The 26,234-nt window shown below is 42.5% G+C and overlaps 1 protein-coding gene across 1 annotated transcript in view; it reads left to right on the top strand.

Moving 5' to 3' along the window:
- Positions 1-7,620: 7,620 nt before the first annotated feature.
- Positions 7,621-26,234, top strand: part of mei4 (meiosis-specific, MEI4 homolog) — a gene marked incomplete at both ends in the record, with an annotated part of 99,381 nt that continues 80,767 nt past the window's right edge. The window contains 3 exons of the mRNA XM_080491073.1: positions 7,621-7,627; positions 7,764-7,982; positions 10,312-10,817. Of these exons, the coding sequence (XP_080347199.1) occupies positions 7,621-7,627; positions 7,764-7,982; positions 10,312-10,817 (732 nt within the window). The remainder of the gene's footprint in view (positions 7,628-7,763; positions 7,983-10,311; positions 10,818-26,234) is intronic.

Here is a 26,234-nt window from a genome sequence, read left to right as displayed (position 1 = left end):
AAACTGAAATACTGTACGTCTGGCTAAAGTGGGAGGAGTGAGCAGAATAAGAACCAATCATGTTCATAGTCTTTTTTACTTTGTTTAAGGTGTGAACAGGCTGCGTGGCTACGGACCCATTTACACTACGTTTCAAGTGAAAACATTGTTTTTGCCGTTTCATTTCAGAAAGGTTGAACATGATCAATAGTTTTTGATTTCCGATCTCCACCTGGAACAAGCTGGGAGAGAAGATAGAAGTATCGATCAAAGTCTGCCTGTTCTCCAACTTTCCGCAGCCTGTTTCGTCCTGCAGTTCAACTTTACACCACCAGATGGTGCGTTGAGTCCCTAAAAGAAACGACAGGAGGAAGAGCATGACGCAACAGTTTCTGAAGATCCTGGTCACACAGAGTTGTAGTAGAACCTTTAAAACTGTCAAACAACTGACACCAAAACTAAGTGAGAAAATTAATGCTCAGTTTACAATGTTTGAAGAGCGAATGCTGTCATGTAAACTTAGGCTGCGTTTACACATAGCCAGGTATTTATAAAAACACATATTTCCCCCTCTACATTTTCAAAAATAACATTGTTCTCACCAGATCATTTTCAAAAAACTTTTCCATTTCCACAAACCTGCCAAAAAAAACCTTGTTACGAGCTACTATGAGCATGCCAAACCTACAGGGGGCAGTGTAACGAGACACCTTCTCACCAATCAGAATCCTGGAAAAAAACTCAACAACAAACAATGATGCGGATTACTTCCTGTTTCTTCAGCGATCCTGCATCGAGTGGACGGATAGACATGTGGAGTCCCTCCTAAAAGTGGCGATAGAGAAAACACGTCAAATACAAGAGAATATAGCGTAGGAATCACGTCAAAGTATACGGGCATATTAGCACTGACTTTAGAACAGAAACCGTAAACACTGGTCGCACACGTACGATGTCAATGACGCGTCTGTCGGATAGTCTGACGTTAAACTCCGTCTCTCCCTGAGTGTCTACAGGCAAATGGAAAGACGGTGTTTTTCCAAATCTGCACATTGGCTCCAGTTTTCCGAAATAATCGTTTTTGGTGACTTCGGTTACACGAAAGGCCCGAACGCATTGAGAAATCACAGTTTTCACTCATTTTCAAATGTCTCGCTGTCTCGTTGGTCCCCCCCGCCCCCCCCCCCATCAGGATGGGTCCGGAGCGGTTGATGGATGGATGAGTGTGTGGATGGATGGAGGGCCTGCACCTCTCAGCAATCACGGTCAGATTTTCAACATAAATCATTCAACACGCTCGGTTTCACTCTCTCTGCCCGCTCCGTGGCCACGGCGAGCAGCCGAGCAGCCGCAGCAGCCATCGATCCCGACTACCAACCAAACCCCGGCAGCCGACCTTCAAAGCCCTGAGGTGCGCCATGACAGTCCTCTGGTGGGGAGGGGGGGGGGGGGGGGGGGGGGGGGGGGGACAACCAGCATTAACTCTGGAACTGTAATTTTATGCAAACTCATGATCATCTCATTCCTATTTTGAGTCCGTTTGCAGGATTTCTACAAGTGTTTGATGTCATTTGAGCATTTTTCTGGGTTTTTCATGTTTCATTAGGGTTGTTTGATTCCAGTTTATGCAAATGTTTTTAAATAATTTTATGCCTACTTATGACACTTTTTTTTCTATTTTGAGTCTTTGAGACATTTTGCATGTTTTTCTGCCACTTTGAATGTTTTTTCTGACATTTATGAAATGTTATTGTGATATTTCCAGGTCTTTTTGTAGGATTTTGCTGCTGTTTGATGGCTATTACTTATTACTTATGTCCTACTATTTATTGTATTGTAACGTCTATTTTAATTCATTTACGTGTGTTTACTGTCAGTTGCAACTTTATAAAATTATTTTGAAGTCTCTGGGACTCAAATGCTTTGTTATGCCCATTTTATTTAGCATTTGAGGTGTTTTTTGTTTTTTTAATTTAATTATTATTTTTTTTGTGTATGAGAGTTTGTTCTTATAGGGTCTTTTCATATATCTTTATGCTTGTTCCATTTCAGTTTTTACAAATTTCAGGCATTTTTATGCTCATATTATTTCTGTTTTGAATTATTTAGCATTTTTCTTACATTTCCAAATGTTTGACTTAGAGGTCTTTTTGTGTATTTTGTGGCTATTTCATGCATATTGCTTGTCATTTTTAAAGCTATTTTATTTATTTTGTCTGTGTTTGTTGTTTTTTCATAGGGGCCTGTTGCCCCAGCCTGAAGGGACGACGCGGGCCCCTCTTTCTCTTCCTCCTGTGAGCCCACCACCCACAGAGGATATCGAAGGGGTCGGGTGCAATGTGGATTGGGTGGCAGTCGACGGCAGGGGCCTCGACGACCTGATCCCCGGACACAGAATCTGGCTTTTGGGACTTAGAACGTGACCTCGCTGGGGGGGAAGGAGCCTGAGCTTGTGCGGGACGTAGAGAGATACCGTCTAGCTCCCCTCCACGCACAGCTTGGACTCTGGAACCCAGCTCCTCGACAGGGGCTGGACGCTCCATTTTTCTGGAGTTGCCCGCAATGAAAGGCGGAGGGCTGGTGTGGGCTTGCTTATTGCCCCACAGCTCAGCCGCCATGTGTTGCAGTTCACTCCGGTGAACGAGAGGGTCGCGTCCCTACGACTTCGGGTAGGGGACAGGTCTCTGACTGTTGTCTCGGCCTATGGACCGAACAGCAGTACAGAGTACACGACCTTCTTGGAGTCCCTGGGAAGGGTGCTGGATAGTCCTCCAACTGGGTACTCCGTTGTTCTACTGGGGGATTTCAACGCCCACGTGGGCAACGACAGTGAGACTTGGAAAGGGGTGATTGGGAGGAACGGCCTCCCTGATCTGAACCCGAGCGGTGTTCTGTTATTGGACTTCTGTAGTAGTCACAGTTTGGCCATAACGAACACCATGTTCGAGCACAGGGGTGTCCATAAGTGCACTTGGCACCAGGACACCCTAGGCTGGAGGTCGATGATCTCCAGCCACGTGTCTTGGACACTCGGGTGAAGAGAGGGGCAGGGCTGTCAACTGATCACCACCTGGTGGTGAGTTGGATGCGCTGGACGAGGAGAAAGCCGGACAGACTTGGCAGGCCCAAACGTGTCATGGAGGTCTGTTGGGAACGCTTGGCCGAGCCCGCAGTCTTCAACTCCCACCTCCGGGAGAGCTTCTCACGGATCCCGGGGAAGGTTGGAGACATTGAGTCCGAGTGGACTATGTTCTCCACCTCCATTGTTGAAGCTGCTGCTCGGAGCTGTGGTCGCAGGGTCTCTGGTGCCTGTCGTGGCGGCAACCCCCGAACCTGGTGGTAGAAACCGGAAGTAAGGGATGCTGTCAAGCTGAAGAAGGAGTCCTATCGGGCGCTGTTAGCTCATAGGACTCCCGAGGCAGCTGACAGGTACCGGCAGGCCAGGTGGGCTGCAGCCCGAGCCGTGGTGGAGGCAAAAACTCGGGTCTAGGTGGAGTTCGGGGAGGCCATGGAGGAGGACTATCGGTTGGTGCCGAGGAAATTCTGGCAAAACGTCCGGTGCCTCAGGAAGGGGAAGCACTTTTTCAGCAACACTGTTTACAGTGGAGGTGGGGAGCTGTTGACCTTAACTGGAGATGTCGTCGGGCGGTGGACGGAATACTTCGAGGACCTCCTCAATCCCACCATCACGTCCTCCGCTGAGGAAGCAGAGGCTGGGTTCTCAGAGGTAGACTCGTCCATTACCCAGGCTGAAGTCACCGAGGTAGTTGCTAAGCTCCTCGGTGGCAAGGCACCGGGAGTGGATGAGATTCTCCCTGAGTCCCTGAAGTCTCTGGATGTGCAGGGACTGTCGTGGCTGACACGTCTCTGCAACATTGCGTGGCGGTCGGGGAGAGTGTGGTTCTTCTATGGCAGTTTATTCTATTTCTATGCCTGCTTATAACAATTTTCTTTCTGTTTTGAATCATTTGCATTGTTTTGTGTCCAGTCTACATCTTTTAGTACCTGTTTGTGATCGTTCCAGTCTCATTAAGTAGACAATAAAGGCAAGCAAATAGTTTCCATTCACCAATCATTCATCATCAGTTCAGATCTGCTATAAAAGTGAAATGTATAGTAATGGAGTTGATGTTGAAAATCTCTTTAATGCCATAAAACCACACTTAAGATTAAGATGCAGACAAATAAGGTTTTAACTCAGTCTGCAGCCCACAATGATTTCAGCACTGATCAAAGCAAACAAAACACAGCAATGAGAGAAGCTGAGTGATTTCCAGGGCTCAGATACAGGCGGCGGTGCCTGCTGCTGTTGATGCAGATAATAAGAGTGTGATTTTGTTGTTGAGACAGTCGGTAGTGTTTCAGCGGCAACGCTCGAAAACATCAGTCAGGAAACTTTCACAAAGGTTTACGTGCCCGCGAGCAGACTTTAGGTCAGGGGTCTCAAACTGAGGTCCTGGAGGGCCGCAACCCTGCATGTTTTCAATGTCTCTCTGCTTCAACACGGCTGATTGCAATGAGCAACTTGTCTTTGTGCTGAACGTAGTGATGATCAGGACATGCAGGGGAGGGAGGCATGCAGGGCTACGGCCCTCGAGAATCTGAGTTTGAGACCTCTGCTTTGGCAGTTTGCAGTGAATTAGACCACAACAAGTTGAACTCAGAGAAGACATAATACAACTGTCCTCATACATGTGTGCAGATCAGCTTCAGCAGGGCCTCCAGTTTATGTAAATGTTATTCCTTGTTACTTTGCATGTTTTGTATTACAGTTACAAATGTTTGAGAGGATTCTTGTATGTTTATAGGTCTGTTTGTATATATTTGTGGCTGTATCATGCCTAATACTTGTGACTTTGACATCTGTTTTAATTCATTTGTATGTGATTGTTGTCATGTTGCATTATTTTAGATTTATTTTGTGAATCATTGTAGCTTATGTGCTTTGTTTTGTCCGTTTGATTGGTATTTTGAGTCATTTTGCATGTCTTATTGCAACGTTGCATGTTTTTCCTGACATTTGTGAGTGTTTGATATCATTTTTAGTGTTTCCATTGGAGTTTATGCTAATGTTATGACAAATGCATGATCCAAAGACAGGTGTGAACTTATAGTCTGTGTTTTGGTTGAAAAGAAATGTAGTCACATTTAACAGTTTTATAGAAATATAGTACATTTTTGCTGACATTTAAACTGTTTGAATGGCAAAAGAGGTATTGAACAGCAGCAGGGCCTCAGATGAAAGATAATGAGTTGGTTTAATTCGGATAGTATGATACAATCATTTTTTGTCCTTAAATAAAATCAATAATAGGGTGAAAACCTTAAAGAAAACATCTCCCCAATAGCTTGCTCGATCAGATGAAAGATACCCAATAATTTCATTAAAATTTTAATATTTCAAACCTTCACATTATTTTCAGTAATAAATTATGAATTTTGAAGATGTCGTATTTCAAAACTTTATGACATAACTATAACAATAAATTTAGTAGCATTTAAAAAGTATAATATTATATATATAAGTATATAAGTATAATAATAATATATATTATATTATTATTATCATTATCATCATCATTATTATTATTATTATTATTATTATTATTATTATTATAAATCGTCATCTAGAGGGCAGCAGGTGAGGAGGACATTAAATCGGCAGGTCACAGATTTTCTCGTAACACCTGTCCGCCATTGTAGCTTTTCTTTTTCACAAATCAAGACTGAATTTATCTTCTTGTTGAAAACAGCCCTGCGCTTGAGATGGAGAGCGATGAGGGCAATCCAAGGGGTAATTACACATTTCTTCATTCCATCAACTAATGTTTTATTTTATAAACCATACGTGGGGGGGGGGGGGGGGGTCGGCTGAACTAGCTGCTAGCTGTTAGCTCGTATATCAAATTCCACATTTCATACACTTTTTGTCTTTATCTTGATTAAAACACCACAGTTTAAAGACGGATAAAAGCTGTCGGATACACACGTGGACACATGAAGTCTGTGTACACTGGAAATTAAGCGTTTGCTCTTATACCTTAGCTAACAAAACACAATCAGCACAATACTTGTCGTTTTTTTCTCTCCTTAATTAAGTTTAATCTTACATGAATATGTAATCATTTTAGGCTAAATGTAGATTTTTTTTATAGTAAACAAATAGAGAAATATACACAGTATATCAGTACTTAAGAGTTCAATTGATTGTCTGATAATAAACGCATAAAATAAAATAAAATAAAATAGCAAAGAAAGTAAAGAAACTGGATTTGGCAAAACAGTTTTCATCAAGTGTTGATAATATTAATTAAAGAAAATAATATTTTAGTATTTTCTTTCCCAAAACAAACGATAAATATAAATATAATTATACCAAAAACTCATTAAATCTGTCATAACATAAATGTTTTGAAATATTTAGAATTTTTTATGGCCTATAATCTAAACAATTGAGCATAAACAAAATGAAGGTTTAAAATATTGCACTGTGAAGTGTTTTCTAATAGTTTCGGATTCTACTTTAGTCAATATTGCCTTTAAAATACTTAATTTATAAGCAAATAAATGGCAGAGAAATTGCTCAACGTGTTATTCTATTGTATAATTAAATGTTTTGAAATGGTACTACAGAGCAGTGGAATGGCTTTGGACTCATTTCAAGGTTCTTGGTTGAGTTTAGTGATTCTGTTTAACTCACTAAATCATAGAATCTTGGGTCAGTTTATCAAACTGTACAGCACATGTCTAATTTCGCGACACCTTCCAAGATTTTTATTTACTTTGAGTCATGTTCAAAGTAAAATTCAGACTCTAGTGTTCCAGCTTTAGATATTATTAAAACACTTTCAGTCCATTTTCTTTAATTGAAATATTTTCTTAAGGACAAAATCTGTAAAAACTGTAAATATTGTCATTAAATGTGTTGTAAAAAGCTACAATATGTCATTTTGTAAGTTTGTTGATTGGTAGTGAGCCGCGCCCGATACTAAGAATGGAAGAAATGTGCCGTGGCTCAAGGAAGGTTGAAAAACACTGGCATCGAGGTTAGAGAAGTGGACCGGGGATCTGCTGGTTCAATCCCCACGGCCGACAGATCACCACTGTGGGCCCCTGAGCAAGCACCACCACATATTGGCAGGCTTGGGATCAGAAGCCCGCGGGTTCGATCCCCACTGCAGACAGCTGTGGGTCTCTGAGCAAGACCCTCGACTCCCACCAGCTCCATGGAACTCCGCACCCGAGAAATGGGATTGGTCAATGCGGAAAAGGAATTTCCCCAAGGGGGTTAATAAAGTATCTTTAGTTTAGTATTAGTACGATCTCCACAGCTGACGTTCTCCACTTCCTGAACAAATCCCTTGACCCCCATCAGCTCCCCAGAGCGCCGTCAGGGGGCCGCCCACTAATGGGTCAATTCAGAGAAAAGGAATATCCTCAAGGGAATTAATAAAGTATGATTTAGTTCAGATCAGTTTTGATTAGTTAGTTTCCATGGAGACTTGAGTGTTTTCAAAAAGTTGCGTTTTCAGTGGCTCCGAGCACCGTTGTCATGTAAACGGAAAACACAAACAAAAGTTTCCCATTTTGACCGCAAAACGTTGTTATGTAAATGGAGCCGAAGTTTAAAACAAATTCAAGATGACCCGTACGACCCGTACGACCCGTACGACCCGTACGTCCGCTTCGCTAAACTCTCGGCCACGTCTGACCCGAGTGGTTTCCACATTGTATCTGCCTTGAATCTTATTTTGAAGTCTGTTCGTCTTTGTGCCGCGCCTCAGGAGCGAGTCAAACCCAGTGGTTTTTCATGAGGGCCAAGCTGGCCCTGGCGTTGGCTATAATAAGAAACAAGCCTGCGGGTGTGAGCGGCGGACAGTACGCCGAGGCTCTGGGCCGCCAGCTGAAGGACCGCGATGAAGGCAGGAAGGAGGAGGCCCAGGGGCTGAGGCTCCGGCAGGAGGAGCTCATCGCGAAGCTCACGTCGCTCACGGACGCCGAAGGTAGACCGAAATTTACAGATATTGAGGAGCGACGTCAAACTCGGTTTTTGAATAAATGCAGAAACACACAGTGCGTCTTTGCATTCAGTCTGACGAGGATATCAACACATGGCTTGCTTTTTAATATACATATACTCTGCGTATCTGTACAGTATCAAACTATTCTGTTATTTGGTTTGGCTTGCAGCCCTACAAGAGACACATCAATAAGAGGAATCATGTCATAGTGGGATAAAGTACATAATTACAGTCAGTTTGAGAGTAAACACGCAAAGTGTCTCATCTGATGATGCATTGTGTATCACGGCCGAGTCGCAGCTCTTTTCCTCAAAACCAAATATTTCTTCTCTTTATTTTCACTCCAAAATGAAAACATGAAAAACTGGAGGAGCGTAGTTTGTAGTTTGCAGGTAAATTGTGCTAAATTACGCCTGGCATTCTCTCTCTGAGGGATTTTTGTATTTTTTTTAATTATTTTTTTTGTCTGAGAGAAGATTGTCGTTGCCATGGCGTCACACAATTATCGGAGAAGTATGAAAGATGTGACCCAGAGCAGATCCTGAGCAGAGGGTCGGCCTGGGAAAACAGACCCGTTTACTTCCTTTAGAAATGTGTTTTAATGCTTTTCATACCCGCACAATATGAAGATGAAGGAGCAACATTAGACCTGATAGTTTTAGCCCCTTCAAACCAATCGATGAGCTACTAAAAATGACAGAAATCAAACTTCCCGACCTCTCACCCGCCCCTCAGACCGTAGCGTTTTAGATGTAGTACCACAAAGGGTTTTTTAAATATTTTTTAAATGAATGTCTTCATTAGAACTTAACTTTTTTCAATTGGAACAGAGGCTTTTTATTCAGTCTTACCTTCTGGGAAAAAAACTGAATCTTAAATCTGAGTGATGGCGTCTCCTGGAGCCGACATCAGGTCAACATTGACTTGTCAAATATAACATATAAACATTAACATGGACGGAAAACAAAGTTGGATTGCTATTAAAGTGACACTCCCAGTCCCAGGAGAGTATAAACTGGGGGTACATCCGAATAGTCCCTCCTTTCTCCTTGCGGATGCGTCAGTGTTTCCTCGGCTAAAGGAGGTTCTAAAGGAAGCATTGAGCCTCCTTTCCTTAACTTATTGAGAATTCAAACCATCCTTATCACTTAAACACTTCTGGGATTAAGGAAAAACAGATAGGAAAGGAGACAGGAGGGATTATTCGGATGTACCCTGGGGGTCATGACACTCTGGAGGCCACCATTGTTGTTCTTGTCCATCGACTCACTATTGACAGAGAAACTATTTATCACACCTCCACTCACCACTGGGGGGTAGCCGATCAAAATATCAAACAAAAAACATGAACACAGCTGCGTTTCGCCTTCTATATATTAAAATACTGCCACTGCTCTACCGGTGCGACATGTGAGAAAGGATTTTACAAGTCCTTTGTCATCGCGTCACTCAGTTTAAATCTTGTAGATTCGGCCCAAATTGAATTTCCTCCCATTGAAGGAAAACAACATGAAGTGAGAGGAGCGGTGGCTCTTTTCCAACCCTGGGGCTTGTCCCTACCTCTGACCCGGTCGGAATACGCAGAGACAACCCCCGGAGGACACGGGCGGGCCAAAAAAAGAAATCTGCGCCCATGGCGACAAGTGTCTCCAGTTCGCGTTCTCTGAAGTTCCTCTTTTTTCCCCGTCTTACTCATTGTTTTGTTTTGATTTCCTGATGGTACAGAGAGGGGATTCTCAGGTGCAGGGCTCAATTAAATATGATTCCCATATTCAGATACAGGCGTGGACAAAGAGAAGTCGGGTACTCCAACAGTGATCGGGATGTACAAAGGAATTGTGATCATTAGGACAATCATCCACTTTAGAATATATATATATATATATTTTTAAATGGCACATGTCAGACTACTGAGTAAGCACTTTAATATTTGCACCTTATTGTAGGATTTTAGCAAGAATTTATTTTATTATCTTTGTCTTTGTTTTACCATATTGTTTTTATATGTTTTTATTTTTTTCATATGTTTGTAGCCTTGCATGGTTTTATGTGCTAAATCTGGCATATTTATAGTAACCTCATGAGGAGATGGCCCGCTCATTAATACCCAAATCAACTAATTATTGAAATGAAATGTGGTTGGATTGATGCGTACAGACACATGAATAAATCAGGATTCTTTTAGTGCGTACAACCTTTTTGGGGATTTGAGCATTCGTCAATTTTTCAGTAGGAAACTCCATGCAAGACTTACATGAGGCTTCTGGCGTGTGACCGGGAGAACTGATCTTCACTGCGTGAACTTTTCCAGAGAGCAACGGCAGAGTGAACGAAAACTCGCAGGATCTCTTCGGTCCCGGGAGTGCCGAACCTGACGCAGACATGGACTCCGAGACCCCAGACCTGCAGCTGTCGCCGAACCCCGAGGCCGCTGCCGGAGGTTCGGAGCCGATCCCCTCCGATCGCCACGTGTCTCCCCAAAGCTGCGCCCTGTTGCGTCACATGCACTTCCTGAAGTCTCTGGGCTCGCTGCAGTGGCTGAAGGGCTGCGGGGGAATGGAGGCGGTGTGGTTCGGCCCGTACGGGGACGGCGTGCCGGTGTTAGAGGACACCCTGACCGAGCTGCTGGACTCCGTCGTGGAGGGCAAGGGGTCCATCATGCTGGGATCTTGTGACTTCGCCGTGGTGGCGTGCCGGGCCTCGGCCCGCGCCACCGACCTCCTCGGCTCTCAGAGGTCCGTGCAGTTGACGAGTCGTGTGGAGAAGCGGCTGAAGGAGCTCAGCGGGATGCTGCTGCACGGAGATCAGACCAGCGGGGTGAGTCTCAGCTCGGGATGGAGGCATCAGGGATTTCCTTGATCGCTATAGAGGCGGCACGCGTCTGTAAAGATTCTAGAACCATCAGTGAAAGACCAAAAAGATCTGTTGGGTTCCATGAGATGCTCATGAAACTACAAGATATCAGAAGTTTTTCTTTTTGGAATGTAATGTACCGTGTATGAGTGTAGAAATAACTGACAGAACTATTTACTTTTGCATTTTTTGAAGTGAGAATTAGTGCTCAAAAACAGAAACTCATTCTTTGTGTAACATAACTCAATATTTCTCGGAAATTTGTCTGACATCAGATGTAAACCTAATTGAATATAGATTTGAAATGAATCAAGTTGTGTCAAAAACTATTTAAAAAACACGGTACTACTATTTTGAAAATATTCGAATACAAAATAGTCACAAAAGGCTCCAAGCTGGTCAAACCACTTGAAGCCTTGTGGTGTAAACGGGGCCTACCGCTGCGCTCGTATGTGACAACTAAATCTAATTTCAGTGTGAAACCAGTTTAAAATTTTTACTTTTGAAATTAAGGTTGAAAACCAATCTTAGGCCCCTCCCACAACGTGACTCGCATGTATTTGCATTCACACGTGTCGTGGCTCACAATCTGGTCTGAGTGCACTTTTTGTGCCTACACATGGACTTTAGTGTCTTAAAACACTAATTAAGCCCAAATGTATTCACACATCTTTACCAGCAGCTCCTTGACAGTCTGATCGTGATCAGATTTTCTCCTGCAAGCTTCTGCTGTCCGTACCGACTGCCGTGGCGATATTTCTCAGTTTCTCCTGCTCCCTTGAACTTTTTCTGTGTGAAATCCATCCTTAATGATAGACACTACATGTCCTCCGGCTTTCACGCTCGTTTTGTGACCAAACCTGTACAGTTATGGAGTGGGAATACTTGTATCCGCTGGCCTCTGTCACTGATTCGCCGCACAAGGCCAAACCGTTTTACGTCTTCTCAGAAGTAATCCATTAACCTTCTTTCAAAACCCTCTCACTGCACGAAGGGGGAGAAACTGCCTCGAGAGCTGATTGTAAATGTCACTCACCACCTCGCTCATGCCACAGTCCTGACAGAGCGCTGGCAGCCGGGGAGTGGAGATGAAAGTAAGCCCAAGTCGACGAGGATGATGTTATCCCATCTGGCTCCCACCGGACAGCTTTACCCAAGGAAGATGGCCGCAGGCGATTTCTGCTGCACATCCAGCGTCCTCGCCGTTTGCCAACATCGATAGTGAGGCAATGCAACTTTTTGTCTGGAGTGGCACAGAGACATTCAGAACAGACGGTTTAATTCAGTTTCATTTTTATTCATATAGAGCCAAAGACATCACTCGTCTCATGTCGAGGCAAAGAACGAGACTCAGAGAAGATTTTCTGAGGTTACAGGATTAAAACAGAGAAAAATAATCGACAGAGACCGAGGCCAATGAGCAACAGGTGGTCAAAAATGAAGAAAAGAACACTGAAGATTTGATGGGTGTAGGAGGCTCAGATCAGGAACTTTCAGTTAAACTGTCCTTCAGGAAGGTAGAGAGAGAACAGACGACAGGAGAGAGAACTAACTTTAGTGAATCATCTCTGCATGAAGAGAAGCTCAGTGCAGGAAAGCTCTCCCAGTAGTCTGAACCTGCAGCAGCTTCACTAGAAAGTGGTCCAGGTTGACTTAAACCCGCAAGTGTAATCAAGAGGACCGTTGTTAATGCTGCAACAGGCTGTTCTTCTTTTAGAGGACAGGTTGAGTCAGACAACCAGTCACAAAAACAGAGTGAATTAAACTAACAACAAACCAACTAGCTGGACAGGGTTTATCACTATGAAGACACAGTTTCAGCAGAAGTGATGAATTAAACATCTGAAGTGTTTAGGTGAGTTTGGCTTATCGTCAGAATTCCTTCCAGTTATGCTTTCAAGTGTAAACGGAAAACCTTTTTTCACCCGTCAACGGTGCTTCCAGCCACTGAAAATAGAACTTTTTGAAAACGCCTCCCAACTTTTAACTTTTTGAAAATGCTCCGTCTCTGTGGAAATATGCGCAGACTTGGTAGTTTTATAGTTGACAGTCAGCAGGTATACTAATCCAACTTGGTTTTCTGTCCATACGAATGTCTGTGTTCTCCCATTGTTGATGTTGCCCTACATGAAAACTGCATAGTTTTTTAGCTTTTCTGGCAATTCAATGTAAACACAAAAACGATGCGTTTTCACTTGAAACGTCGTTGTGTAAAAAAGGGACCTATAATCATGATAAAACTAATTCCAAACCAAGAGCACACACAACTTTGCAGTTTCCTTTCCCGGTCACTTGTGTGTGATGTGATTTTGCAATGCAACAATATACATTATACAGACTCTGTGATGGCTTAATTAATGTTGGTAAATGAAGGCTTTGTTGGAGAAGAGTACAAATAGTAGGGGTGACCGGGGATGGTTGTAACACTTTTTTGCTTCAGCACTTTTAACTCACTGAAGTTTTGAGCTCAAGGTCTCAAACTTTCAAACAAAGTACCCACATTTGTTTACTACAAATGGCATTAATTCAAACCTCTGCAAGAATGTCACAGACAGCGTGAGTTGATGTCAAATACCTGGTGTTCCTTTGTTACAACCTCCCCCACTACCGGGGTAGGTTGTGACACATGCTGGGGTAAGCTGTAACAATTAGACAAAAGAAGCAAAAACCTGTCATATTACTGACTAGCCTGGCATATGCTTAGTCCGTAATCCATAACTCCATAATAAAGGTCTGCTGCCTGAGTCAAATTGTCAGCCAACATTTCCTCCTGCTCCTCAGAGAAAACTTTGTTGCTTCTCCAGTAACCTACACTGGGAAGATCACTGGAGCCCTGGTCTCTCAGCTTCTGTTTTGCAGTACCTGCTCGGTGTTCCATGGCAGATCCCATGTCCCTTCGCCACTGATCTGCCTGACTTGCCCTTCTCTGTGACCTCATCAGATGCTTTTTTTAAAAACATTTGCAGGCACACCTCGGTCAGTCTTTCTTTTCCACTGCCGAGGCTTTCTGTAAAAGTATTAAAATCAAGAAAGTGGTATTAATTCTATGTAAGAGGATGGTTGTAACACTTTTAAAGATGTGTTAAACCCCACCCACCCCACCCCTGTCTGCCATTGTTTAGCTCGCTGTATCAGCATAGTGGTTTGAAATCTGCAGGGGAAACATGCATCACGTTTTGCCTGAGAAACTACAATTTAATCTAATCTAAGTCATATAGTTTTATGTGCGATTAATATAAGTACTAAACAAAATATAGTCTTGGTCAAAAAAAATTACTTTCATGCCTCAAAATTAGTTTTTTTCTTTGTAGAATCTGCACACGCCTGTTCCCAGCCTCGATAATCAGCATGTGGGATCAGGGAGGAAGTGGGTAAACGCTGATATCATCATATGGCTCCTGTCTTCTCCCTATGTGGTGGAAGTGGTGGTGTTACAACTCTCCCCATCTTACCACCGTCCCCGCTCTCCCCGACTCAGGACCCGTCCCTTGTTGTTGTTCTACTCGCACTCACAGAAAATGACTGCACGGATGCACGAGTGCTAAACGCCGGGCGCTCTCCCAAAACGTTGCCCCCTTCAAAACTGTTTCCAAATATGTGTTGTTTTCAGAGGCTCAAAACGCCGTTGTTGTGTTCACAAACAACCGAGAACCCAACCAAAGTTTACCGTGTGTACTTGAAAAATTTGTGTAAACAGGGCTATTCTCTCCGCCTATTTGCTTGCCTCTTGTTCGCTCCCTCAACATTTGCAGCAAACCCTGGTAGCCTTGCCAAAGGAAAAAAAAAAAAAAAGAAAACATTCATCCTTTCAATTGCCGGTACATGATCAGATTGTCAATCGGCACAAGCCTTCTGTCTGCTTCACTGACCTGCTTTCCCTTGTAATTCGGAGTGGGAAAGCAAACACATTTTTTTCATAATGTTTTTACAGATGTCATTAGAGCAATGGAATGTGTTACTTTAAAAACTTCGTCTTCTCGGCTGAGGAATGCACCATTTAAAAATACTGCAATACTCATTTCTGGATTTTGCGACATGAATTAGTTTGATACATCTGTTCAGTCATCATCCCATTCATCTACGTTCAGGAGTATATTTCCAGTCAAAGGTCCGAACTTTCTCAGTTACTCAGGAACACACACAAGTACAACTGCATATTGCGTTTCAAAATCTGCATATCTGCACTGGAAGCTGCAATGGACAAGATTTCAATTTTCAAATTCTCTGGATGGAACTTCTCATTTCTTCCAGTTGAACATGAGTTTGCAGTGGCAGTGTTGTTGAAATTGTAACCTTAAAAGCATGAAATCTGTTTGTAGAAGTATCACGTTGTACAAACTAGTACCATTTACACGAAAAGGATGCACAAAGCCACTGAAAATGCAACTTCATGAAAATGGCCCCCAAGTGGAACTTTAAAAAATATTTTTTAACGTCTTGTTCTCTTCGCAAGTGTGTGTGGTTTCATTACGAAAACAAACAAAAACAATAAGTACAGTAAAACCTGTGAAGTAGGGACGCCCTAAAATCCACGGGCAAGTGTCCCCTGAAGACAGGTGTCCTCTCTTCGGAGGGACGGGTCACGAGGACAAATTGTAGGACCAGTTGATATTGAACGAACCAAAGACCAAATATGTTATGATTATTTAAAAGCACAAAACTGAACCAATACAAGATGTATACAGTACGAATCCATATATACACACATATATAAGATGTATGCAAAATAATTATTAAATAAGATTTAATTAACTTCAGGGACCACATTACAGTCCAGTTTCATCCTGAGTGGACCAGACTGGTCAAATCATGGAAGAAATCATGGAGGGGCTGATGGAGAGGAGCTTCACAGAGCAGCACCGTGCTGCGGGCAAAGAGGCGATTATTCAGATCTCTAAACTTAATCTCCTGACACCACCACGTCTGATTATTCCAATAATCGGGTCCAGCACAAGTATTTTGGCCGTCTTAGCGTCGCTCAGCTTGAAATTTGCCAGGAAAACCTGTCCGTTGTCCACATCAGGCAGGTTGTCTGCTCATTAAGGGGCGTTAACAGTTAAATATCTGTCCACGCACAGTGACGTGTCCACCCAGTACAGGGTGTCTGCTCCTGCCGGGTCCACTCCTCACAGGTTCTACTGTATTTGAATGAGCGGAGGGAGGCGGCGGGATTCGGCGTTCGGAGCTTTGATGGCTAATAAAAACGAAACCGCTTGAGCAGGAGAGTCTCTTCTGTCCTTCAATGGTGTTTTGAAGCCGATACGATATTCGCCCTCACAGGAAATACTGTTTGCAAATCCTATATTGAACGGCAAATTGCGGACTTCCTGTTGGATTTAGGTCAGGGGTCTCGGCACGGGGTTTTTAGGTCTCGATGAGACGAACAATTGAGTTTTGGTTTGATCTCCCTACGACATTCCTCCGGCCCGTGGTGGCCGTTTTAGTGTTTCTTGGTGGCGCTCGAGAGCACATGATTGGGGGTTATGTTTTACATTTTCTTAATTTTTTCGCCAGTCTTGATGAGCGTGCCAAATTTGATCAACAAGCCCAAGATTTCCAATGCCTACTAGTGAAGGGGCGGACATTTACCAGTTTTGTCACATATATATCCCTCATGCGATCATTTATTGAAATCAAAATCTTATTTGACCTTCACATACCAGCCGAGGGCAGTTCATTACTGCCTCCAGATGACCAACAGGTGGTTTTCATTGAGATTTGAAAAGTTTAGAGACACCTCACGTCTGCAGCCATGAGTGTTATACAGATAAGTTGTATGGTGACATCAATGATCAGAGCTTTGGGGACGAGATTCCCACCAGACATGGCTCCCGGTTGATTCTTGTTTCATCAGAGCACCTTATAGCACCAGCTCTGTGTTTGCAGAGAGATAAAACTACTGTTTAAAGTAGAAACCCCGGCTTTGATACCTCCTCTGTTTGGTGACGCTGGATGCATGTGTAATTAGAGCTTTTGATGTCCTCGCTGGTATTTCGGGCTGCCTGTTGGGGCGATTCTGGTGCTTCTTGCAGGAAGTATTTTGACAGCAGCTGCGCGACAAGCTCTGAACTTGTTTCTCTGTGGGCGTACGTGGGCGGAGGAATATCTTTTAGAATGTGATCATTCAGCTGTGGGTGATACAGGTCACTGATCTCAGCTGTGCCTGTTGCTTAAAATGCAACACCTTGTGGCTGCGGTGCATTTGGGTCCATTGTTGCGGCCGTGCCTGCAGAAATTGGTTTCCTTGCCTTTTCTATTATGGATGCCCTCCTCCGTGTAGGGTGAAATGCAGTCTAAAATATGACAGCTCGGAGAGGAAGCTGTTCATTCTGAGGTCCTGGCACTCAAACTCAAAGATTTGGCTTATTTATAGTTTGCCACAGTTTGGCTTACTTTCTCACTTACTATATATATGCTTTAAAAATCACCAGATACGTTCATTCCTACCTGCAGGGGAGAGGAAACCCGATAGCCAATCCTACAAGCCATCATGCTATTAGATGAAGGGATGTCGCTGATAGATAGATAAATCGATGGATAGATTTTTAATTCTGAAAAATTATAAACTGCTCTTATGCCCAGTTACAGAAATAATCCAAGTATAACAGCAGCAGCAGCAGCAGCAGCATATGTACAGAATGACAGACACGACTGGAAAAAGCAGAATTGTTGAAAATGATGAAGTTTTCATGTAGGGCCACTAGTGGGGGCTGTTGTTTGTTTTTGCAATGAAACCACACACGTGCTCATTTTTAATATATAATTATGCCAACATATATGCCAAAATCACATATACACAAGTTAGTGTCACAACAAAAGGGGAAAGTGTCGAATGTGACATACATATATAAATGTACATTTACAACTGAAAATACACGACTGATTTGATTTTTAACTTGTTTTTACTGTGACCTCGAGTGTTTTCAAAGTTGGTGAAAATAAAATGTATTATTATTATTATTATTATTATTATTATTATTATTATTATTATTATTATTATTATTATTATAGTTAAAAAAACAAGATATTTCCTTTTTAAACAAATTGAACTCACTGTGATCACACCAACACATAGAGACCAGATATGCTGAAATAACATCAATGTATACCAATATATATGGATTGGATGCCCTACAATAGCACCAACAAATTATAAATACACTCAGATACAGTAGCACAGTCATATTTACAAATACTGTAAATACAGATCAGTTTTACTCAAATACCAACATGTCAACTAATATATACTGGTTAAATACACTAGAATGGCACTAACATATATCAGGATTTGTACAGATTGAAGACATTCATATAACCAATGTATTTAACAATTTTGATTGATTAAATGTACAAAAAATACCTGGATGTATACTATACATACTAATTACTTACTGACTGCTTTAAGATGATAGATAAATATTAATATTTGAACCAGTGTTTCAGGGATTTCTTTAATTGCAACACACGATACTGATTTTGAAGTCAGGTACTCCTATTAACTTGTTCCACCATTCTGCTTTCAGTATATGTTAAATCAGCTTTTTTTCATTTTTAGCACAAAAAGGCATCTTTTTAAAACTTATCAGTAAGGGCATTGCAGTTGACTTTGTGGTTACCCTCTGATGAACTCTTTTTATTTCTGCGAACACGCCGTCGCTCTGCCAGTCAAAGTGATTGTTCGGGACAATTCAGATGTGGCGGAGGAGGTCAGAGATGAAGGGCAGGCGTAATTATCATAGTGAAAATGGCTCCTGACATGATCGGGGAGGGAGTGTCAGCGGAGAAAAACCACCACCGGAGACACGACTCTAAAACATTCTGACACCAGACTAATCTATTCAACACGCCTGCTCAAAAGCAATTTCATATTTGTCGGGGGATAAGTTTGTCTGAGTGTTTGGAGCAGCTGCGTTTGTTCGGGAAAATTCTACCTTTAGCTTAAATCGTCTAAATTACTCATTGTCAGACTCCTTGGTTCTGTGAAGGCCACAAATCAAACTTTCTTATGAACATAACAGTCACAATATGATGTTCAATGTCTTTCTTTTTCATAGCACGTGTTCAGTAAGTCGCTGGAGATTTTGCTTCACCAGATAAAAGTAGTAAGATTTTACTCAATGTCTAAACATCCATCCATGTATTCGGGAAATACTGCTGTACTAGATATAGACAAACATTATAATCCTGCATCACCTGTGAATCAAACAATGAGGCGAAACTAAAAACATTTTCCTTGAGAAACCTGCGAATTACTCAACTGAGAAAATGTCATTTATTGTAAACGTCTCATCCATGGATGTTCTTGTTGATTGTCTGGTGCTGAGACGTTGTCAAAAAGTGAAAGCCAGCTGATTTGGAGGAGTGCTTTGGAAGCGTCTGCAGAGTGCCCTCAGTCCCAGCGCGCTGAAGAAGCGCCTGCAGTTTACCCTGCAGCCGGTCGCCCACCCTGCCACCCCCCTCGTGCCTCCCTGGGAGAGCTCGTCCTCCTGGCTCGGTGTCTTTCCTCCCACACCTGGAGCGGTTGTTACCTTCATGGAGCGAAGAGATTAGACAAGATCAAGAGCCCAGATGATGATATTCAGAGTCCCAAGTGGCGCCATTCAAAATGTCGCCCTGCTACCCACATATTTCATCTGATAACCTTTCAGACAGTTTAGCATTGTGTCGGTCTCGTATAGCTTCATCTTAACCTTGTCTTCGTTTCAGTGCTGAGAAAACTCTTGTTACCTTCCTGTATATTGGATACAGCTTTTCCTTCCGTGTTTCAAGCCCAAACAAACCCCCATATTGCTGTATTCATTTTTCACACAGTGCAACCCGCCGCTATTACGGCTGCAAGCATTTGTCTCCTAAGAGCAGAGGGTTAGAAGTTATGGAGAAACAAAGCATTGTTTTTGCAGCCGTTAGTTCCTGCTGCAGCGTTACCGAACTCAAAGTTGGTTGTATAATGAGTCACCACTTCCTTTGAAGAGATAAAAATACGCTATTTAAAGGGCAATGCAAAAAGATAACACAAAGAGAAGATTTGATGCACTACAGGAAAGAAAATGTTGCAAAAACCAAATCGGAAAAAAACTGCCACCTACTCAGAGACTGAAATCATTTCAAAGGCGATGTGTTCGCAACCGATGGTGTCTGAATAGTCAGTCGAGCCAGAAAACCCCAACCTAGGAAGATGGGTGAGGATGGGTTAGGGTTAGTTTAAGAGGGCATGAAGCCCCTTTTAGGATTGAATGTGGAGATTTGAGCCTTTACAGGTGAAACAAACTCAACTGATCATCATATTCCAGTGTTTCCTCTATGTTCATTTAGGGGCGGGGGGGGGAGGAAGACCACACCTCCGTCAGAGGGGTGGGAAACAAGTCTGTTGTCCAGGGCACAGGGTGGGGAAGGGCGCCTCATTATGATGCTCAGGGTGCGCTCGGTGGAGGTGACTGAACACTTTGGTGGGGGGGGTTGGGGTGGCGGCTGCTTCAGAAATGATAAGGCGGGGTGTAAGGTAAACTACAGGAAGGACATCCTGTACTGAGCGGAGGAATCAGTGTGCACGGACAGGTTTCAACTGTTTAAACATCACCAAATGACCTACACTGTATTCAGCAGTATGGAAATTAAACCCTGTGGAAAGAAATTGTACTTGTTAGGACTGCTGGTTGGACCGACAAGACAAAACTGTGACCTCGTCTTTCATTTGTTCATCCGTTTCATTTCTTCGTTGTAGGGCTGCACAACATATCGCAACTTTCCTGCTTTAGTGTCATAGTACCGTGGCTCAGTGGTAGAGTGGGTCGTCCAATAACCAAAGGGTTGGCGGATTGAATCCCGCTCTATCCAAGTCATTGTCGTTGTGTCCTTGGGCGAGGCACTTTACCCACATTGCCTTGTATGAATGGTGCATGAATGTTGGTGGTGGTCGGAGGAGCCGTTGGCAGCCACGCCTCTGTCAGCAGCCCCAGGGCAGCTGTGGCTACAGCGTAGTTTACCACCACCCGTGTGGCTGGTGTGAATGAATAATGGTTTCTGTACGTGCTTTGAGTCAGCTCGAAAAAAGCGCTATATAAATCCAAGCCATTGTTATTATTATAATTTGCAATATATTTCACAAAACACAGATTGAATGTTTTTTTTTCATGCATTGTGTGTTCATGCTCTCCAAATTCAAAACAACACAATTTTCAATATCCCTGTTGAATATAGGAAAACTACACCTAACTGTGATTATTCAGAGACTAAGTGTTATAACACTATAATGATTGATTGATGGAGAAAGAGCACGGTTGCTTGGAAGAAGAAATCTCGAGGCACAAAGACATTATTAATATCTACTCATTTCATTGTTCACTTAGTATCGTGCTCATTTAGTAGTTGTTGTATTACCTTTCTATCCACCGGTGATCCTTCTGAACGTGTCATCTCTTATATACCTCTGATTTTAATGAGTCGGCTTTTTGAAGGAAGAGCATCTGCTGGAGTATTTCACTATTTACTGGTGTCGGCAACATACAAACAACTACTCTCGCCGGTCTGATCAGGCCTACGCATCAAAATCTCAAAGAGGCTAAAGTGGAGGGTGCAAGGTTTCCGAAAACCAATCTATTATCTTCAATTGTTCCCAATTAGAAATTAATCTCTTGATGGGATAATCATTTCAGGCAATTTCACTGATGTCCTCCTTTCACTCTGCACTCGGAGGTAATCTGCAGCAGAGGCCATTGAAAGCAAATTCAATTTCTGCTTCTTTTTTATTCTGAGCTTCCTTCCTCTTTCAGTTGTGCTGGTGTTTGAAGAGCAGGGTCTCACACGCCGATCAGATCTGGCTTCAAACTCGGATTTTCGCAGCTGTACGAGGTTACGAGTTGAATTCCCCAGACTGTACTGAAAAAGCAACACCGGTCACAACGTCCAGCAAGCCAAATATTTTCTGCCTCGCCGCTTCTGCTGCTGCCTGCTGGCACAGCTACAGAGGACAGTGTGGATGTGTTGGGCTGCTCCCAGTTAAATGCATGAAAAACAGAGTGAATGTGAATTAGCAGCAGTTTACGCTGTGCTGCCTGCAATTGGCATATGGATGTTGGAGTCTGTCAGGGTATGAGAAGCCAAACCAATGGGTTCTGCTCACACACAGAGCCCCCCCGCTCCCCAAAAAAGTGTGACATTGATGGAATTTCTTACTTTTTAGGGCTGATTGTTCCCTGAGTTAATGGATCACATCTTGGTACTGAATCAAGCGTCACATGTCCGAGATCTCTGTTAGCCAGCGATCAAATGAGTCTTCTGCTTGGCTGCTGTTGAGTGCACAAGGTGAGTTAGTGGACACACTGAAATATGGATCAATCACTGGAAACCTCACAGATTTTAGGCCCCGTTTACACGTGGGTCACTTTTAGATACATTCAATTTTCCAAAATAAAGGTACAACATGTCAACAAACAATTTTTCTGCAAACATTTTGAGATGAGCTATCTTGGGCGGGAACTCCTGCACGTTGTTTACAACATTGTTTACAACGTGCATGAGGCATTTCCATACAGGAGTACTTCCAGATCCAGATGTTGTAGCGTCATGTCAAAACATTTCTGCCTCTGACTGCAGTTGAATAGTATCTCCCCTCGAACATCCTCATGTGTGTACCGGGGAAACTCATCCCATGTAGGTCTGCTACTAGCTCTGCCACCTTGTATTACAGTGTCAATATATGCATTTATTCATTGGAGTTGGGTAATTGTATGAGGAGGAATCCATCATAGTGTCAGTTAGGAGAATATGTCCTTTCCCGGTCCATTTATTTCTAAATGCTGCTTCAGCGACTGGTAAGTTCTATTTATATGTCAGAATTTCTGTGCAGTAGAGCTGCCTGAATGAAGACTTTGGGATTCTTTTGTATAGACAAACATTCTTGTCACTGTGTCTGTTGTGTGTCAGTTGTTTGCATAAAAACTGGGATTAGTAATGCAGCCCACCTGGTGGCGTCCATCTATCTGTAAATGGTGTCCTTTAGAGTCAAGATGCTGTATTAACTAATACAAGGGGATTTCGTCACCATAGCAACTCAATGCAACTTACACCATAGGTTTGGTTCGTTTCACACCGGTGGATACATGTTCAGGCCAAAGAGCAGATAAATGCACACAAAAAGAAGGGCTTGACAGTAAAACAGGACTACTTACACTGTAGAGTTCAAGAGTTTGATGACCACAGGAAGGAAGCTCTTGTGAGGCGCTCTGGAGTGCAGTGATATTCGACTATGTTCATCCTGTGATGGACTGGTGACCTTTACACAGTGTGAGCTGCCTTCACAAAGATTCAGCTGCGATCGGCTGCAGATCCCAGAATACAGTATGTTCTGGGAGTCATGACACTCTGGAGGCAAACCATTGTTCTTATTGTCCATCTACTGAGCATGTGCAGAAGAACTCTTTACTGTGGACAATGGTGTGCATGTGCAGTAGCAGCAACCGTTCTTTAAGATGTTGCATTTTCAGTAGCTTCGAGCACCGTTGTCGTGTAAACGGACGCCCGAATGTAACAAAAGTTTTGTGTTTTCATATGACAGTGTTGTCGCGTCTATACGTCCTTTGTTCGCAATGATCAGGGGATAACTCCACGTTATTATTACTTGCTCTCAATCAGGAAAACAGCAGCTGGCAGGAAAGACTTCCTTTACTCCCATCTTTGTGCTCTTTGTGAAAACCTCTAATCAATGCTGTGGGTGCCTGTTATCATTCATGATGGCATTTATTTTTTCCCGAGCCTTCGGTCTGCTTCGAATCCAGAGTCTGTTGAAGTGCATACCAACTCAGTGGAAATGTTTGCGATCGATGATAAACTGCCACCTCGGATGTTTTCCGGATGACTCTGTCCATGCGTTGTTTATTTTTCCTTTTGAGGGATTTTGATTACATGTCATTAACAATGTCAGATTGTATTTATTTTTCACAAAATACAGAATTGTGGAGGCTGCAAGTTGGTCAGATTTGGGTCTCAGCTTGGGGGCTCTTTCCTGTGTTGGGGTTTGCCAGTTCTTCAGACATTTGGGTTTTTACTAGGTACCTCACACTTTCCCAAAACGTGCATTCAGGTTAATTACTGTCTGTAAAACAACACTGGTATGAATGTGTGAGTGATTGTTAATCCTGTGATGGACTGTCCAGTGGAGCACCTGTTGTCACTCCCTGGTGGATAAAGTGGCAGATGAAAGAGTAGATGAAAGAGGCGTTAGGACAGAGGAAAGTCACCAAATACCAAAGCACACATACTGTGGGTTTTGCTGTTTTGCTGTTGTTTTGGGATATGTCCACAGTACAGATAATACAGAATGACTTTCTTGTAATCGATTTGGATTTACCCAAGCTGAAATCATTAATCTCAGTTTGTGTCGTATTGATTTTGGAGGGGTCGTGGGATTTACAGACCTGTGAAGAAGACGATAATGTCCTTCGTGGTCTTTTGGAGGTGGCCTGATAATCTGACAGGACGGCTCTTTTGGTTCTTTCTCATTAACTCGGCCTGGATTTTAAGTCTTGTCGCCGAGTTTCTGTATGGGAAGCAGCGCACTTTTCATTTATGCTGTTCAGACCAATTGGAGATTGTAGACATTTTTATTGTTCGCTTTCAATTCTCTGAAGAGATAAGACGTTTGAATGTATGCAGCATCGAAAGAAGAAAACACTTGTGCTTCTTTGCAGGACTGTCATGAAAGTTCTTGTAATCAAGACAACCCTCATTTTATTAAGAGAGAGCAGTTATATTTTAGACATTTATCATTTCCTCACACTGGTTTTAATGTCAAAGCCTTCAAACATTTTATACAGACTACTGCGACTATACATGTCTGCCAGTAAATATTCTCGGAAAGTTTTGATCACGACAACAGAAACTGCTTGGTTCAGTCCCAAACACAAGGAATGTGTTTACAGAGGTGTTTATGTACAAGCCTTGAGGGTCAAATCTAACATAGTGAAATATAAAAAGGGCAAGTATAGTCATGTATAGAGAATCTTGAGTAAATATTTGATATTTCATTATTTCCAAAAGCTTTCTTTTGGATCCACTGTGCCTATTGTGAAACCAGACTAAAAAGATGTGTACAAGCTTCAGTGGCAAGCTGAATGGGTGAAAGCCATGGTTGGTACTTATCTGGCACATAGTGAGTGGACACTTAAAAATGGTGTTCATGGATTATGCAAACTAAGTAATTCAGATTTTTATGATTATTAATTCAGACTTTTGTTATGAGAACTAACCCAGACTCTATTTTTTTAATAAACTAATCCAGTATGAACTTGTTATTAGACAAGATAAGATAATATAATCCTTTATTTGTCACAAAATAGGGAAATATGCCGTGTTGCAGCAGCAAGCCTACAGTAATAAGAGTAGCAAAGAAAAGGAAGAACAATAATAAGTATGAAAAATAACAGTAACAATAAAATAAGACGGGCCAAAACAGTTTTGCAAACTTTCATGCCAAGTCTTAATTAAACACCATGATGGTATTTCTGAGATATTGCATTAAATAAATACATATTTACCCCTGAAAGTCAGTTCTTTCTAGTGTTGGAGTGAAAGTTTGTGTTAAATATGATGAAACACGAGTCCTTAAAGTGGCTCAATATTAAAACGTTTATAATAAAAACAAAAAGTGTCTGGTGTGCGCGAGGACCCTCTCAAATCAAAGTGTGTTATCCCTCAGCCTCAGTGATTTTTGTCAGACGTCAGGAAAATCACCTCGAGGTGTTCAGACAAATAGCAAGGCAGTACGGATAACAACAGAAACTTAACGTTTCTGGTCCCCGGCTGTAAAATGTCAAGATTGATCACCAAAGTATTAAAAGTATCGATCGCTGTCAGCAGACTCGCAGACCGGACAACTCTTGCATCACATATTTCTTTGACTGTCGTTGGAAACCTCGGGTCGGTGGATGGACGCTGGGCCAAATGAGCGCCGAGTAATCCCTACATCGATTTGGTGAAGCTTGTGATTTTAGCACCTAAAATGTGAGGTAGAGACGATCAGGGACTGTTGGAACTCTCGTAAATCATAAGGCAGAAGTGATGCCTTTTCACTTGAAACGTTGCGGTATAAATCGGGCCTGAGACTTCGAAAAGTTTCAAAAAGTTTTCCATGTCGTTTTAAATGAAGCCCAGCCAAGTTTTTGTGGGAGTGGCTTCTGACTCAAAACAAGATCCGTGTCATTGCTCGTTTTTAGGCTGCTTTTTCTATACTGACGAGTATCGGAATATTAGTTATGTGTGTTTTTTTCTTTTTAAGATGTGTTTGAATTTGTTTTTACTTTGGGACATTTCAGAACCTTTGAAAGACTTTCCTCTTTTTACTCGAGTAAAGAAGTTGAATCAGTACTATCAAGGTCTTTTTTTAAA

This window comes from Lipophrys pholis (genome assembly GCF_963383615.2).
Source record: "Lipophrys pholis genome assembly, chromosome: 21".
NCBI classification, from domain to species: Eukaryota; Metazoa; Chordata; class Actinopteri; order Blenniiformes; family Blenniidae; genus Lipophrys; species Lipophrys pholis.
Note: the sequence above shows the minus strand (reverse complement) of the source record. Positions and strands in the feature narration are given on the sequence as shown.